This window comes from Numenius arquata, chromosome 2 (assembly GCF_964106895.1).
Source record: "Numenius arquata chromosome 2, bNumArq3.hap1.1, whole genome shotgun sequence".
Taxonomy (NCBI): domain Eukaryota; kingdom Metazoa; phylum Chordata; class Aves; order Charadriiformes; family Scolopacidae; genus Numenius; species Numenius arquata.
In genome coordinates this window covers 132,372,421-132,389,895 of record NC_133577.1, presented here as the reverse complement: position 1 = coordinate 132,389,895, position 17,475 = coordinate 132,372,421, and the positions used below count along the sequence as shown (strand labels likewise).

The 17,475-nt window shown below is 69.3% G+C and overlaps 1 protein-coding gene across 1 annotated transcript; it reads right to left on the bottom strand.

The window, feature by feature from the left end:
- Positions 1 to 1,302: 1,302 nt before the first annotated feature.
- On the bottom strand, positions 1,303 to 14,409 carry MAPK8IP2 (mitogen-activated protein kinase 8 interacting protein 2). The gene is made up of 12 exons (XM_074168934.1): positions 14,345 to 14,409; positions 9,142 to 9,247; positions 8,252 to 8,485; positions 6,496 to 6,598; positions 3,904 to 6,351; positions 3,391 to 3,466; positions 3,102 to 3,274; positions 2,890 to 2,999; positions 2,675 to 2,794; positions 2,188 to 2,258; positions 1,840 to 1,938; positions 1,303 to 1,375 (listed from the first exon to the last, which is right to left on the bottom strand). Exons 1-12 carry the CDS (start codon positions 14,407 to 14,409, stop codon positions 1,303 to 1,305), a joined length of 3,678 nt encoding a protein of 1,225 aa, XP_074025035.1.
- Positions 14,410 to 17,475: the final 3,066 nt, after the last annotated feature.

Below are 17,475 nucleotides of genomic sequence, written 5' to 3'. Positions count from 1 at the left end.
TCCCCACGGCACCGACCCAGCATTCCCAAGTGCAGTGCCCCCCCTGCCTTGTCCCCCCCAGCCCTGGGGTCTCCCCACGGCACCGACCCAGCGGCCCCATCCTCGCGGTCACACCAAGCATATATTTTATTGAAAGACCAAGTGGATGACAAGGCGGTGGGGGGAGAACCTTGACCCGGGGTTTGTACAAGTGTGGGTTGCTCAGGACCCCTCTGGCTGGTGGGGTTGAGGAGGTCGCTATCGGTACAGAGCGCGGAGTGGAGTTTTCGGCACTAAACTAGCTGGGGCGGGGGCGGGGGGGGCGGCAGTGGTGGGGGGGGCCGGCAAGCAAAAGAAATCACCAGGCACAGCAGTGAGGAGCGGGGGCGGCCACCGGCCCGCTGCCACGCTCGGCCGGACCCCCCGGCCCAACCCCCAGCCTTCCTCTCGCAGGGCACACACATTCAGGCCGGGGGGCGTTCCCACGGGGCCTGCAGCGTTGCCCCCCCCGCCCTGTGGGGATCCCCCCTGCCCCAAATGTCAGTCCTGCACCCCACGCCCCCCCCCCCCCCAGGACGGGAGGGGATGGCAGAGCGGCAGTGGGGCAGGGGACACCGATGGAGGGGAGGGGGCCGGGGGCAGGAGGGGCTGTGCTGCAGTCCCCGGGGGCTGTGGAGGGTGCATTGGGGTGCAAGGCTACTCTGGGGGGACCTGCAGCGGTGGGGGGAGCCCCCCCTCAAGGGGGCTGGGAGGGTGGTGCTGCCGCTGTGCAGGGGGACAGCATGGACGTGGGGGGCTTCACAGCTGGAGATGCTCACCCCATCACTCCCACCTCCCTGTGCCCCCATCAGCCCCCCACAACCTCCCCACATCCCCGTTCACCCCCTTCCCGCTGCCCCTGCAAGCACTTCCCCCCCCCCCCCCCACTCCCTCAACCCCGTTCACCCCCCGGTGTCTCCTTTCCCGCTGGGGGGCTCGGCTGGTCCCCGCTCCTGCGGCCCCGGGCTGGCTTTGCTCATGCAGGGGGGGCAGCTTCTCCCCCGGCCCCCAGGCTCGGCTGCATCTCCCCCCTGGCCGGGGTCCCCATGGCACGGGGCCGGGGCGGCGCTGGGTGCACCCCGGATGCCCACCCAGGGTCTGCGGCTGCGGCCTGGCCCCCGGCCCCCCCGAGAAGCGGTGAGGATGTGTGGGGAGTCCGTGGGGCATGGGCTGGAGTATGTGCAGGGGGGGGCCAAGCCAGCTGGTTGTGGGGTCAGACAGAGTCTCTGGCCGTCTGTGGGGCTGGAGGGGGGTGTGGAAGCAGGAGACACAGTGACCGTCCCCTTACTCCAGGTAAATGTCCTCTGTGGGGCAGGCGTACTCCAGGTGCTCCTGGTAATATTCCTGAAACGCTCGTCTGCAGGGAAGGGCACAACAGGGTGGCTCAGGGGGGGGCTGGGGTACAGACCCCAGCACCGCAGCCCCCCCCACCCTCAGCCCCAGCACAGCCAGGCCCCCAGCACCCAGACCCTCTGTACCAGCAGAGCCAGCCCCCCTGCACCCAGCCCCCCAGCACCCAAAACCCCTGTAACCCTCAGCCCCGGCACAGCCAGACCCCCCTGCACCCAGAACCCCCCACATCCCCAGACCCATCAGACCCAGAACCCCAGCACCCAAAACCCCGGTAACCCCCAGCCCCGGCACAGCCAGACCCCCTGCACCCAGAACCCCAGCACCCAGAACCCCAGCCCTGGCACAGCCAGCCCCCCCGCATGCAGACCCCCCAACACCCAAAACCCCTGTAACACCCAGCCCTGGCACCCCCAACCCGCAGCCCCCGGCTCCCCCAGCCCTCCGCGGCCGCCCCCGTCCCCATCGTACCCGACACACTCGGCCACGTGCCGCATGGATTCCTGGGAGACGAAGACGTGGCAGGCGAAGCGGCTCAGCACCGGGTGCTTGGTGATGAACCCGAAGTAGCTGCAGGGGGGGAGCAGGGTGAGGGGGGGGGACACGACACCCCACTCCTGCCCCGGCGGGGGGCTCTGTGGAGGGGACACCCACCGGGGCCCTGGGGCTGGGGCAGCCACGCCAGGACGGGGACCAAGCAGGGGGACCTGGTGTGGCACCACAGGGGTGTGGGTGTCTCGGGTAGGGGATGAGGGAGGGGTCCCTTGGGGCTGGGAATGCCCAGGGGGGCTGTGGGAGGAGGAGGAGGGGGGGTCTCACCAGCTGTTACGGGGGTGGCACCCGCAGAAGGAGATGTTCTTCATCTGGAAGAAGTGGCTGCAGCGCTCAAACTGGAAGAGAAGCGGGAGAGGAGAGGAGAGGAGAGGAGAGGAGAGGAGAGGAGAGGAGAGGAGAGGAGAGGAGAGGAGAGGAGAGGAGAGGAGAGGAGAGGAGAGGAGAGGAGAGGAGAGGAGAGGAGAGGAGAGGAGAGGAGAGGAGAGGAGAGGAGAGGAGAGGAGAGGAGAGGAGAGGAGAGGAGAGGAGAGGAGAGGAGAGGAGAGGAGAGGAGAGGAGAGGAGAGGAGAGGAGAGGAGAGGAGAGGAGAGGAGAGGAGAGGAGAGGAGAGGAGAGGAGAGGAGAGGAGAGGATCCGAGGTGTGGGTGTCCGGCTCATGGCAGGGCAGGCACCTGCACCCACCACCACCTCGGGGGGTCTCACAGGACCCCCTCTCCCACGGCTCTCCCCCTCCTTGCCCCCCGCCCCTCACCTCCTCATCCCGGCTGTACTCGGTGACGGTGAGGATGAGCTTGATGCCCTGCAGCGTGATCTCCAGGTCGCAGCTGGCCGGCGGGCGCAGGTGCACCGTCAGCTTCCTGGTGGTGGCAATCTAGGGGGGCACGCAGTGGAATCATGACATGGGGGGCTCACGCCGGCGTGGGGAGGAAGGGGGGCCACACCGCCGGCCCCCTGCCGTGGGCTCACCTTCTGCATGGCAGCGCAGAGGATGCCGTTGCCCTGGTGGTACGGCACCTCCACCGAGCCCAGGAACTGCACGTTGAACCGCTCCACCCAGCACGGGTTCCTCTTCAGGCCTGTGCAGGGAGAGGGGACGAGGAGACACCGCCCCGAGCCCCCCACGCCCCCCACAATTTCCAACACCCCACCACCACCCTGGGGACCCCGCAGGCTCCTACCGATGGCGTCCCGGGCTTGGCCGACCACCTCGTGGGCGTAGAAGGCGGGGAAGATCCCCCTCTCCCCCGTCCGCATGTTGTAGCCCCGGTACCAGTAGTCATCCTCCTCCAGCTCCACCAGGATGGGGTCATCCACGTCCAGCTCCAGCTCATCCTCGTGGCGGGGGATGAACCTGGGGGGGGATGCGGGATGCAGGAGGTGGGCAGGGAGGGGCAGAGCCATGGGAGAGGGGTGTCCTATGAGACCCCCCCCGAGGTGCCCGTGGCCAGGGCCAGACTGGCTGCTCACCTGAAGACGGCCCGGTGGGTCTGCTCCCGCTCCTCCCCGTTCACCATGCAGGAGAACAGCCCGAAGGACTCTGTGCCTGTGGAGGAGGAGGCTGCCATGGGGCCGAGGGGCAGCTCCCACCCACCCCACCATGCTGGGGGCACACCCCACCTCCACCTACATTGGGGGCTGCAGGACCCTCGGGGCAAGGGCAGTGGGGAGCAGATGGCCATCACCCACCACCCCATCTCAGGGGGGTCCCACCAGAGCCCCTGGCCCCGTGCCCCCCACCCAGCAGCCTGGGGACAAGAACCCCGCAGGATGCTGGTGCGAAGGGGTGTTGGGGATCAGCCACCAACGGGGGAGACCCCATAGCCTTCAGGTCCAGCCCCACAACGCCTCCTGCCCCATTTCCCGTGCTGTGCCACACAGGGACCATGCCACAGCCAGGGTGGCTGAGGCAGGACATGGGAGGGCAACCAGCCTGCAGAGCAGCCCAGGATGGCACGGCATGGCACGGCACGGGTCACTTACTGGAGGAGCGTGAGGTGCTGTTGACAAAGACGTTGAGGAACTTCTTGGAGAACTGCAGGTCGGCCTCTGGGGACGAGTCCTCGGAGGAGCTGTGGGCATCGGGGGCCACCAGCCCATCCCCGAAGGCGGCCTCCTCCTCCTCCAGGTCGCAGCGGTCGCAGGCGCGGAGCAGGTCGCTGTCGTCGCTCAGCACCGAGGTGCAGCGCCGCAGACTCACCAGCTCCAGCTGCGTGTGCTCGTCCACCACCAGCGTGTACTTCACCGAGTCGTAGGCCAGGGACTCGTCCAGCGCCCGCGGCTCCAGCCCCCCGGGGGCGGGCGGCAGCTCCCCCCCGAAGCTCCCCCGCAGCGGGTCCTCAGGGAAGGGGGAGCCCTTCAGGTAGGGCACCTCGTCCTCGTCCGTGGAGTAGGCCATGGTGAAGCCGCGGTTGGTCTTGGCGGTGGAGACATCCAGGGCGGGTGGGCAGCCGTCGGGGCTCTGCCCCTGGGGCGCTAACCGGACGTCGTCGATCATGGCGTCGGCCTCCAGGATGCCCGAGTCCAGGTCCCGGTCGATGGCCCAGTCCTCCGGGACGGTGGCCGGTGGTGATGGCGCCACGGTGGTGTGGTGCTCCTCGGTGGCGACCTCGGTGCGCGGGGCGGCACGGGGTGGCCCCGAGCGGCAGCCGAAGGTGGCCAGGACCTCAGAGGCGCCCAGCCTGTCGAGGGCGACGGGGCGCCCCGGGAAGACGGGGGCTATGGTGTCGTTGGTGGGGTTGCTGAGGAAGAGGAAGGGGCCCGGCTCGTCGGCGGGCAGCTCCGGCACCGGCTCCGTGCCAGCGCCCAGGGCCTGCTCATCCTCGGCGCGCTGGAGGGAGCTGCGCAGCGTCTCCATGTCCACCAGCTCGATGGCGCGCTGGCAGCGGGGCAGGGGGGCCGGGTCCCCCGCCCCCACCGGGGAGTCCCGCGAGCCCGGCCCCTCGTCCAGCGCCTCGCTCAGGATCTCGGGCTCCAGGTCGGAGGCCGGGGAGATGGTGTCGCAGAGCGAGTGGGTCTGCTGGAAGCACTCGTCCGGGCACTTGATGGGGTAGGAGCCCTCCGAGATCATCTTGTTGACGAGGTTGCTGAGCAGCCAGGGCGAGTCCGAGTCCTCGCTCAGGTCGGGCTCTGACTCCGAGTCGGAGTCATACTCGCTGTTGTCCTCCTCGTCTGCCTCGGGCATCAGCTTGGGCCCCACTGGCAGGTAGAAGGAGCGCCGGATGCTCTCCAGGCTGTGGTCGGGGTCGATCTTCAGGTCCAGGGGGCTGGAGACGGAGACGTCCGTCTGGCCCGCGGGCGCGGAGGAGTCCACGGGGTCCAGGCTGTCATAGTAGCCCTCCATCTTCAGCTCAGCCAGGCTCTCCCGCCTCACCACCCCGCGCTCCGGCAGCTCCCTCTCCAGGGTCTCCTCCTCCTCCTCCTTGCCCTTGTCCAGCAGCAGGGAGTCCTTGATGCCCATCAGGCCGGGGGCCTCCAGCTCCGTCTCCAGCTCGGCCTCCGAGGTGGGCGAGCTGGCCTCCTCGATGGAGTTGGTGAGGTGGGAGGACCTGCCGCTGCTGCTGTCGCTGCTCAGGTCCAGCTCCGTCTCCGAGATGGAGGAGATCATGTTGCTGACCAGGCGCCCACCGGCGAAGGCCGCCTCGATCTCCCCCTCCACGTCCGAGTCGGAGCCGGGCGAGCTGAGGTCTTCTCCGTGCCGGCCGCCGGGCAGGAAGGGCTTGGTGGTCCGGCTGGTGAGGTCGGCCTCGATGCCGGGGTCCGAGGAGGGCGAGGTGGTCTCCGAGGAGCCCGAGGGGTGCCCGCGCATGCTGGCCGCCCGCCCGGGCTGGGGGCCCTCCCCGTCGGAGCTGAGGGACTCTGCCGGCCCCGCGGGGCGCTCGTAGGCACCCGTCAGCCGGGCGCCCTGCCCCTCCTGCCGCTCGGCGACCACCATGGCCACCGGCTCCTCCCGGCACCGCGGGGAGCCAGCCTTCTCTTGGGGGGCCGTGGGGGACCCCGGGCTGCCGGCCCCCGAGCCACCCCCTTCGCCAGGCGCCAGCCTCTCTCGGCTGGGGGCCGCCTCATGCTTTGGTGGGGCACGGCGGCCATCGACGGCGGCTGGGGGGGCCCGGGGCGGCAAGCCCGTGTCGGGGGGGCCGGGGGGAGCCGCAGGCCCTGTTGGAGAGAGAGACGGTTTAGGGGGCGGCTGGCAGAGGTGCGACGGGGAGTGCGGTGCTCGGAGCGCAGAGGAGATGATATTCATGTTATAATCTTCCCCGGCTCTCGGGGGCGATGGGTTACCATGTGCCAGCGACTCGTGGCTGTTGCCTTGCGAGTCAAAGGGGGAGGGCTGCAGCGAGGCGGGGGCCTGCCCGGCCCCCCCGGGGCTCGGCCCCTTCGGGCTCTCCAGGCAGGGTCCATCTTGGATGCAGGCGTGGGGAGACGAGTGTCCTGCGAGGGAAGGCAGAGGCCCGCGTCAGCCCCTCGCCCCGGGGCCAGAATCCTGGCCAAAGAGGGGTTTAACCAAGGGGGATGGCTGCAGGACCCCCCCAGGGGGAGTGAGTCCCTGCCCCACGGACCCCATCCTGCACTCACCAGCGTGTGAGGAAGAGGAGGAGGAGGAGGAGTGGAGAAGGGCGTCCTGCCAGGTGGTGCGGTGAGCGGGCTGTGGGAAGCTGCCATTGTTGTTTAGGGAGTCCTGGGGGGAAAGCAGAGCCGGGGTGAGCGGGTGGGGGGGGGAGGTGAGCCCCGGGAGGGGACGCGGGGTGGCCGAACCCAGGGACATCTGGGGACACGGCCAAGGGGATGAACCGGGGTGCCCGGCCAGGGCTGTGTCAGGGTACAGGGGCACCGAACGCAGCTGGAGGGGTCCAGGGGTGCCCCTCGGCACGGCTCGCTGCTCCCCACCAGCTTGGCAGCGCCCAGGCCACGTGCCCAGGGGCTTATCCGGATTAGGGCCACCACGTCCCCAGCTCCCCTGCCCGGCCAGACGCTGGCCCCGGCCGCAGAGCGGGATGGAGGGACGGCATGCTGCCCGTCCCACACGGCCCCGGGGACCACACCGCGCGTGGCATGCGCCCACACCAGCACTGGCCCCGTGGGACCCCCAAATGGGGCCCTGCTCTGCCCTGTGCCCCCCAGAGCAGAGCCCGACCCGGCGAGCAGGATGCCCTACTGCCTCCCCAGAAAAGCCGCCGTCCCCGCCATGCGGGCAGGGGCCGGCAGGGCCATGGCTGCTTGCTCCGGCGCGGCAGCAGCTGCAGATTAATCCTGATGGGAAGCGCAGGCAGCGATAATCCCGGCGAGCGGGAGATTAGGGAGCGGGGCTGGCGCCACGTGCCGCGGGGCACGCACGAGCATGGCAGCGGGGAGGGGGGCTGCCACAGGATGGGTGCTGGGGGGGACGGAGATGGGTGCTGGAAGGGGTTGGCACCCCAAGATCAGTCTTGTCCCCCCCCGGGGCTGGTGCAAATGGGCTGGAGCAGGGATTACCGGGATTTGCACCCTGGTGCCAGATCCGGCACCACCGGGGGCTGCGCTGACACCCCAAGGGACGATGGACCGGGGCGGCTGGGTTCACGCACCCCCCTGGGGTGCAGCACCTTGGGGCTGGGGGGGCTCTGGAGGAGAGCCCTGGGGCTTTGTCACCCTCCTGCGCCCGCCCCCAGCCCCCCGGCACCAGCGGCGTGCGGTGCCCTCCCGGGAGGGGGGCTGAGGATCCCAAAAGCCCCCCCGGCACCATGGCAACGCAGGCGGATGCAGGCAGCACCGCAGGCGGCTGCCCACGCACTGCGGCGGCGCAGCAGCTCCCGGCCGGCACCGCACCGGCATGCGTGCCCACGGGGACACGGGGACACAGGGACACCCCTGCGGCACCACCTCTGCGGGGGGGACACCCCCCCACCCCGGGGGAGCCCCTCAGCCCAGCTCCGGGGGTGGAAAAGGAGAGATGGGGCGTGCACAAGCACCTGTGTGCGCGCATCTGTGCACACACACAGCCGAGCACACGCGTGTGCGATGCACAGGCCAGCCCCGTGACACCCGCTGTGCCCACACACCTCACAACCCTGCACCACGTGGAGGTGTCCCCAACCCAGACATGGGGACAGGACCCCCCGGGCCAGGGCCTGGCAGGGGCCCCCCCAGACCCGTCCCCAACATCCCCAGCTTGGCTCCACCACTGCGGAGCTGGAGCCGGTGCTGTCTTTGTCCCCCCACCACGCTCCCATGGGCAGACCCCCCCACACCGCATCCCATAGAGCCCCCACTCCTCCTCCTCCTCCACCGGCTATAGGGTGCAGAGACACCGAGGGGAGGCAGAGAGACCCATCCCAGCTGCCCCCACCCTCACCTGGGTGCCCGGGGCTGTCAGGTTGAGGGTGGTGGGCCGGTGCTTCTGCGTCTCCTCCAGAGCGGGCGAGGGGATGGGTGAGGCCGAAGGGGACGGTGGAGCTTCCAGCTCATTGCCCTCCTCCTCCTCTTCCTCCTCCTCCTCGTTGTCATCGATCATCTCGAACTCCTGGAAGTCGTCCTGGAAGGTGCAGACGGGGTGCGGCTGCTCGCCCCGCTCCAGCACCAGGCAGTCCTGGGGATGCGGCACACAGTTAGTGGCCACGGTGGCCACCATCACAGCCCCACTCCCCGGCACGGTGTGGCCACCGGGGCACGACCCCCCCCCAGCAGCTCCGCCAGCGCCTCCGCTCCCGCCCCAACAGAACGGGGGGCTCCAAGAGGAAAGTGCCCTGTGCCAGGGAGCAGGGACCCCCCAGCTCTGCCAGCACCTTGCCCGTTCCTGCCCGTCCTGGCCCCAACACCCACAGCTCATCCCACCCACACGCCTGCCTGGCCACCCCCCCGTTTCCCCAGCACCATTCCCCCGGGGGCAGGGCAGAGCTGGGGAAGAGCTGAGTAAGTGGGAGCCACGGTAGCCACCAGAACCAGGGGAGCACCGTGGCAGATGATGCCCTGACACCCCAGCGTTGCCCGAGCTGGTGGTGGCTGTTGAGCCACCCATGTCCCCTGTGGCCACCCCACGGGGCTCAGCCAGAGGTGGTGAGAAGTCCCAGGGTGTCTGAACATGCCGGGGGGGGTCCCTGCCTGCACTCTGCAGTGCACCCCCTCAGCACCCTGGCACAGGGACCCCCACACCCTTGACTCTGGGGGGGGCTTTGCCGGGAGCATTGGTCCCCACCAAAGCCCTGGGCAGCCCCCGGGGGGGCTCAGCGCGCTCGGCTCCTGCACCTTCTCATAGTGGTCCGAGTCGTAGTTCAGCCCGATGCCGCAGTCGTCCGTGATCTCCGACAGGTCCTCGTCATCAAACTCCTCCAGGCTGATGTCCTGGGGGGGCCTGGGGAGAGGGACAGGGGACGTCAGGGCTGGGGACATCGTGCTGGTGGTGACACACCGACAAACCCCAGGGAAATGCCTCCCGTTTCCCCCATGGCACTACGAGGGCCCGGAGAGCTGAGGGGCACCGCAGGCATGTGCTGGCATTGTACCGCCGTCACCCCAGGGTGCCACCATGGGACCACCACGCCGGTGGCACCACAGGGACACGCTGGTGTAACCCTGTCACCCCAGGGTGCTGGCATGGGAGCACCACCCTGGTGGCACCACAGGGACATGCCAGCATAACGCCATCACCCCAGGGTGCCAGCATGGGAGCACCACCCCGGTGGCACCACAGGGACACGCTGGTGTAACCCCGAGCCGGGCTGGAGGTGACGAGGAGGGCGATGGCCACTGCAGAGTACGGGGTGGCTACTCAGCACCGCACTCACCACAAACTGCCCAGATTCACCGCCAGCCTCGCGCCGGGACGGTGAGAGCCCAGCGCGGCTCATGGCCACGCAGGTGTGGGTTGTCCCCAGCCGTGTGGCGGTGCCAAGGCCACCACCACGGCGCGCAACGAGTCTCCCGAGTTCCCAGCCCAGCAAAAACCCTGGAGCCAAACCCCAGGCGTGTGCGGGGAGGGCACAGCCGGCTGCGGGGTGACCCCTGCCGCGGATCGGGGCCGTGCCACCCCGTCCTCGCCCGTGCCACCTCCCCGCCTGCCCCGCAGGTAGGGGCGGCCAGGGGTGCCGAGCCGCTCCCTCGGGAACGGGGGCGTCATGGAAACCAGCGGTTTCTGCAGGGAAAGGGAAAAAAAATTAAAAAAAAGAAAAAAAATAGGAAGACGACGACAACTCTTGGCAGGATTTGGTGTTGGAAAACGGAAATTGAGTGTTTTGGGCGGCTCTGCAGGGTGGGAGGTGCGGCAGCACCCGGGCACCAGCCAGGACCCTCTGCCCACCCTGCCGGGGTCTGGGGACACCCAGGGTCCCCCCAGCCCGGCCCCGAGGGCACACGGCATCTCCTGGGGGGGAGGGAGGGGTGGGACACATGGGGCTCCTCCGGTGGGGACAGGTCTGGGGTCTCATGGGGACCTCACTGGGGTCTGGGTCCCAGTGGGACTGGATCCACAGTGGGAGCGGATCCCCCTACATGGGGGGTCAGAGCCCCCACAACCACCAGAGCCACCTCCCCGGTTCTGCCCCTTCTTTTGCCCTGAACCCCCCTTCTCCAGCCCCTCGCCCAGCACGGGGGGCCGGGCACTGACTCCCGTTTCCCAGGGAAGATGATTTCCCCTAATCACATAATTCCCAGAAGTAGGCCATGCAGACAGCGGCCAATATTCCCAGATTTGTGGCAAAAGCATCTGAGCCAGCGGGGGGACCCATGGCCTCGGCCCGCAGGGGGGCAGGGGGCTGGACCCCAGACCCCGGCCAGGGGTGGGGGAGCCCTGGGGGTGGTGAGAAGCAGAGCCCTGGGGGAGCAGAGCCCCAGGGATGGTGGGGGGCAGAGCCCATGTCCTCAGCCCTGGGGACATCGGTGGCTGCTCTCCTGCAGGCAGTGGGGGGTGGGCAGAACCAGTCCTGGGACCCACTGTGCTCCCCAGGGGCAACCAGGGGCTTCAGGGGTCCCTCGGCCACCCGGAGGGAGGCAGGTGGGAGGGCAGGGACAGCACGGCCATGAGTCCTCCTGGGATGGGGATCTGCTAGGGTCCTGCAAACCCCTGTCCGGGCTCTGCTCCTGCAGCCCTGGACCCTCCTCACCCGGGGGGACAACTGCTCCATCAGCCCTCGCCCAGCTGAGGGGACACGCATGCTGGGCTGGCACAGGACGGTGTAACACGGCACGGGTGCCCTACATGGCAGGGCTGGGGCCTCTGCCCCACACAGGGCTCCTGCCCACCCACATCCCGGCTCTGGCTGCCCGGGGCGGGGGGGCGTTCCTCCCCTCAGCGAGGAGCAACCACCGCAACAAACCACAGCTGAAGTTTCTAGGTCACAGTGCTGCCGAGCTGGGGCGGGCACGGCAGGATGGCACAGCCACGGCGGGATGGAGCTGCCACGGTGCTGATGGTGCCACCACGGTGCTGATAGGGCTGCCATGGTGGGATGAAGCCACCACAGTGCTGATGGGACCGCCACAGTGGGACGGAGCCACCATGGCGCTGATGGTGCCACCGTGGTGGGATGGGGCCGCCACGGCGCTGATGGGGCCGCCGTGGTGGGACGGGGCCGCCACGGCGCTGATGGGGCCATCACAGTGCCAACAGGGCCACAACAGTGGTATGTAGCCATCATGGAAGGATGGGGCAGCCATGGTGGGATAGGGCCCAGCTCCAGAACCTCCCCAAGGGGACCCAGAAGAGGCAGCATCAGGGCTGCCGGTGTGGGGACACGGGAACGGGCACCTCAGATGCTCTGGCGATGGGCAGTGGGCGAGAAGGACGGTGTCCATCCCTGCCATGGCTGCACAGGACACCGCAGCCGGTCGGGGCAGAGGTGGGCGTGGGGAGCACCCGAGTGAGGGTCTGGAGCAGAGGCAGGGGTTTGGGGAGGGGGGAGTTTGCCCCAACCCCACACACGGGCAAGGGGGGGTTGGGAAGCGCCCCAGTGGGATGCCGCACCATGGGGCGTGCTGGGACCCGGCCCCCCACCGTGCTCCCCGAGCCAGCCTCGCCACCTCCACTTTGGGGTGTCCTGAGCTGGGGGGGGCACAGGGTGAGGGCTGCGAGCCAGACCCCAAAGGGGACCCCAACATCACCCACCCCTGGGGCAGAGGGAGCAGGGCTGTGCAGGGATGGGGGGCACAGGGGGATGCACCCCACCATGGCACAGCACACACCCCGGTGTTCACCTGGGAGCTGGGGGGGCCGGGCTCCCCCAGGAGGCGCGATGCCTGAGCAGGCCACGGGAAGACTGAATTTCCTCGTTATTTTCAGCCCAGCTCCCCGGACACTTGGCCCTGGCAGGGCTTCTCCTGCAGCGGCTTCTCCCGTGGGGACGGGCCGGGGACCAGCACAGCAGACGTGCCTCCAGCCCCCCCCAGGGCCCCCCAGACCCCCTGCTGTGCCCAGGACAGGGACACAGCTGCAGTGAGGTCAGTGTTGGCCACCGGGGACCCAGCCCCGGCTGGCGTCCCCCACCCCAAGCCTGTGACCAGCACCTGGGGCTCCCACGGCCTGACCTGTGCCTCCCCCCCCCCCCAGGGCTGGACCCCCAGACTTGGGGTGCAAGACCCACCCTCCAGGAGCCACACCGAGGCCCCACCACGTCTCCTTTCCACACCACGTCAACTTCACTGCCCTCTCCTTCCCCTCCCATCAGGGGATCTCATCCCACCAGGCCCACCGAGCCCTGGGGTGGGCACGACACCCCCAGGGAAAGGGCAGGATCCACATCCGGATCAAACCGGATCCAGATTTGAACTGGCACCAGCCGAACCCACTGCCACGGCATCCCCCCCACAGAGCCAGCTCTCCCCAAACTGCCTCCCCGCATGGGGTAATGGTCACAGCTCCAGCCCCCCAACACCCGTAATGAGCCATCGTGCCCCCCAGGGCTTGGGACCACCATGGGGGACCTCGGAGACCAAGAGCTCCCGCAGGAGCCGGGGTGGGGGATGGATGCTGCGTGGCGGGGGGAGCAGAGGTGGCCAGTGCAGGGGCCAAGTGGCCACTGTCCCCCCCTTGCAGAGGGCAAGGGACGACGTGGGGGAGTAGAGAGTTCAGTGCCAGGGGGATGGAACCCCATGGGGGGGGGGGGAGAGAAGGGGGACCCGGGGGGCTCCGGCCTCACGTGCCCCTCGTGGCCACTGCCAGGACACATCACTGGCCCAGGCCTGAGCCATAGCGAAGGGCAGAGACGTGCTGGGGGCCAGGTCTGAGGGGCAGGGGCTGGATGGGGACCACTGCCAGGGGGACACTGCCAAGACCCCCCCCAGGGAATCGCCCAGGGCCCAGATCCCAGGTGAGAGGCTGGAACTAGCCAAATGGCCACCACAGAGGCCATGTCCTCCCCACTGCTCGCCATGGGGCCCCAACACGGGGTGAGGGGGTCCTGCCAAGGTCAGGTGAGGTGCGGGGTCCCCCGCACCTCGCCTGACCTTGGCAGGACCCCACCCTCCCCCCACCCCAGGTTGGGGCCCAGCTGCATCCTCCACCCCATAGGACCCGCCAGGAGGGCCTGACCAGTGGCCCTGCGTCTCCGGTAGCCCTGCGGTAAGGTGACCCGCCATGGGCACCGCTAGGCCCTGGCGCTGCTCCCGGGGCGGGGGGGACGGGGGGGACACACGTCTTTTGACACCCACAGTCTTTCACCCACCATTGACCCCAGCAGCACCCAGCAGCCCCAGGGCGGGGGGGGCTGCTGAGGCCCCGACCCACCAGCGATAGGGGTTGTGTGCCCCCCCGCTTCCTCCCCCCGGGCCAAGCGACACCAGAAGGGCCCGATCCCGGCGCCAGCACCGCTGCGGCGCGGCCGGAGAGACAAAGAGGCGGCGGCTCCCCCCGCAGCGGCGGGATGCGGCGGCACCGGGCACAGCCCAGCCTGGGGGGGGAGGCCTGACCCTCCGGTAACGATGGAGGGGGGGATGGCGGGCAGAGAGGGCCCCCCCGAGCCCCTGCTGCCGGAGCTGAGGATGCTCCGGGAAAGGGGGACAGAGCGGCCCCTCCATCCTCTGCTCCCGAGGCTGGGGATGATCCATGGGGATGATGACGACAGAGGGGCCCCCCCATCTTCGGGTCCCGGGATGCTCCAGAGGGGGGGGGGAAAGGGCAGAGCCCCCCTCCCCCGAGCCCCTACTGCTGGGGATGGGGATGCTCCAGGGACGGGGGGGGGGGGGTGGGATGCGGCGGCCCCGTTAATGGCCGGGCCGTGCGGGCGGCCTGCGCGGCCCCGCATCCCAAGGTGAACGGGCGGGGGAGCGGGCGGGAGGCGGCGGGGGAACGGGAGGGGTCGGGGGGATTCGGGCCCGTCGCCGCCGCCGCCCCCACCGGGCCCCATCCCCGCAGCCCCGCTACCCGCCAAGGGCAGCCCCGGTACCGCAGTGCCCCGCTACCCGCCGGTCCCCCGTCCCCCCCGCCCTCCCGCACGGCCCCCCCCCGGCCCGGGCTCACCTGCAGCCCGGCGGGGAGAGCGAGTGGAAGGTGGAGAGCGAGAACATCTCGGCGCGATCCGCCATCTTCTCCCGGCCGGGGCTGCGCCGGACTGCGGAGCTGCGCGGGGAGCGGCGGGGGCGGCGGGGGGGCGAGGGAGGGGCCGGGCAGCGCGGGGGGGGGGGGGGAGAGTATAGAGAGGGAGGGGCCGGGGAGCAGAGGAGGGGGGAGAATGGAGAGGGAGGGGCCGGGAGGGGCGGGGGATGCCGGGGGGGGGGGAGGAGGAGCGGGGGGGGGGCTGGGCGGGGGTAAAAGAGGGAGGCGGGGGGGTATAGGGGAGATGGAGGTGCTATAGGGGAGATGGAGGGGGTATAGGGGAGATGGAGGTGCTATAGGGAGGGATGGAGGTGCTATAGGGGAGATGAAGGGGGTATAGGGGAGATGGAGGTGCTATAGGGAGGGATGGAGGGGGTATAGGGGAGATGGAGGGGGTATAGGGGAGATGGAGGTGCTATAGGGAGGGATGGAGGGGGTATAGGGGAGAGAGAAGGGGTATAGGGGAGAGAGAAGGGGTATAGGGGGCCGGGAGGGTATAGAAGAGGAGTCGGGGGGTACAGGGAGGAGAACAGAGAGCGAGGGCGGGGGGGTACAGAGAGGAGCAGGGGGTAGTATAGAAGAGGGGCGGGGGGGTATAAGGAGGGATGGGGTGGTATAAGGAGGGGGCGGGAGTGTTTACAGAAGAAGGGCGGGGGGTGGTATAGAAGAGGAGCGGGAGGGGTATAAGGAGGAGCGGGAGGGTGGTATAGGACGCAGCGGGGGGTGGTATAGAAGAGCAGGGGGAGGTATAGGGAGGGCCAAGGGGGTCTACAGAAGAGGGGCGGGGGGGATAGGGAGAGGATGGGGGGATGGTATAGGTGGGGGGACTGTCTAGAGGAGAGAGGGAGGGGCCGGGGGCTCTCTAGGGAGGGGGGGGTGGGCTGTATAAGGAGGGGGCCCGAGGGAAGCTCTCTAGCGGGGAGGAGAAAGGTGCTGGAGGTTCCCTATGGAGGGGTGCAGGGGCTGTATAGGGTGGTGTGGGGGCTGCACAGAGGCGCGGGCGCTGTATAACGGGGGACAGGGACTGGGCGGGGGGCACATGGTGGGGAGTGGGGTCAGGATGCGGCGGGGGGGCAGCGGTGTGCAGGGGAGGGGGCAGAGCTGCACGGGGGGCCCTATAGGGAAATGTAGGGGGATGTGTAGGGAGGTCCAGGGGGCTGTGTAAGGAGGGGCAGGGTGGGTACGGGGCGGTGCAGGGGGTCCATAGGGAGGGGAGGGGGCGGGGGCTGTATAGGGAGGGGAAGGGAGTCCATAGGGAGGGGAAGGGTGAGTAGGGGAGGGGTAGGGCGGTGCAGAGGGTCACTGGGAAGGGGCGGGGGGTCTATAGGGAGGGGAAGGGGGTCTATAGGGAGGGGCAGGACGTGTACGGGGAGGGGCAGGACGGTGCAGGGGGTCCATAGGGAGGGGCGGGGGGTTCTATAGGGAGCTGTAAGGGGGGGTATGGGGCCCATAGGAATAAATGAGGGTTCTATAGAGAGATGTAAGGGGGGGCAGGGGGTCCATAGGGATAAGTGGGAGTTCTATAGGGAGATGTAAAGGGGGCAGGGGGTCCATAGGGAGCTCTTAGGGGGCAAGGGGTCCATAGGGATAAGGGGGGGTTGTATAGGGAGCTGAGGGGCGGGGGCGTCTATAGGGCGCTGTAAGGGAGAGGCAGGGGTTCTATAGGGAGCTGTAGGGGGTCTATAGGGAGCGGGAGGGGCGGGGCCCGCACAGGGGGCGGGGGCGGGGCCCGCGCGAAGGGAGCTGTCCGGCGTGGCCGGTGCTGACGGGCCGCGATTCGCTGTCCGAGACCCGGTGCTGAAGGGGCGGGGGGCGCCGGAGGGGTCCCGCTATGGGGCAGAGAGCAAGGGCGGGGGCAAGAGATGGCCGATGTCAACGAGGCGGGAGGGTGCACTGGGGGGAGATACGGGAGAGGGGGTCCGCGCTTTGGGGGGGCTCCGGGAGGAGCAGGGGGTCTGTGCACTGGGGAGCAGGGTGGAGTGGGGGGGGTCCGGGAGGACCAGGGGGTGCTCCTGAGGCTTTTGGGGGTCCGTGCATGGAGGTGACGGGGTGAAACGGGGCGGGGGGGGGGGGGGGCGAGAAGAAGAGAGGAGGGTGTAGAAGCCGCAAGGACTTGGGAGGGGGGTCCTTGCACTGAGGAGCAGGAGGATACAGCGAGATGGGCGAGGGGCCAGTGAGGACAATCTGCACCGGGGGGGCCGGAAAATGGTAGGGGCACAGGGAGACAGCATAGATCTGTGCATGGGGGGAGCCCAGTGCTGGTGGGGCACAGGACGCCGGGGGGGGGCAGTAAGTCCCATGAGTCAGTGGTGTTCGGGGGTACAGTGTGGTGGGTGACAGGATGCAGGGAGGGGCAGGATCTGCTGGGGGGCACTGGAGGTGGTGGGGGTCAGAGAGGCAGCACAGGGCCATGAGGACCTGGAGGCAGTCGGGAAATCTGTGCCCTGGGGGGGTCCAAAGGCAGTGGGGAATGGCAGTGGTGGGTGCTGAGCCTGGTGGGATCCTGCAGCCCCTCCTGGCCCCCCCTCTCCCATCACATCCTGGCCACCCACCCTCCCAACTGATGGAGGAGTCCCGAGTGAGACTAAGGCCAGCTTTGTGCTACCACAGAGCTGCATGCAGGGGGACAGCTATCCTGGTGACACCCTGAGTCCCCAGCCCTTGGAGGGGCACTGGCCCTGCCTCTCCTTCCCCAGATACCCTGGGCTGCATCCCCAGCAGCGTGGCCAGCAGGGCGAGGGGGGGGATTCTGCCCCTCTGCTCCGCTCTGGGGAGACCCCCCCCAGTGCTGCCTCCAGCTCTGGGGCCACCAACAGCAGAAGGACATGGAGCTGTTGGAGCGGGGCCAGAGGAGGCCACGGAGATGCTGGGAGGGCTGGAGCCCCTCTGCTGGGAGGACAGGCTGAGAGAGTTGGGGGGGTTCAGCCTGGAGAAGAGAAGGCTCCGGGGAGACCTTGGAACCCCTTCCAGTCCCTAAAGGGGGGGGGGCTCCAGGAAAGCTGGGGAGGGACTCTGGATGAGGGAGGGGAGCCCTAGGAGGAGGGGGAAGGGTTTGA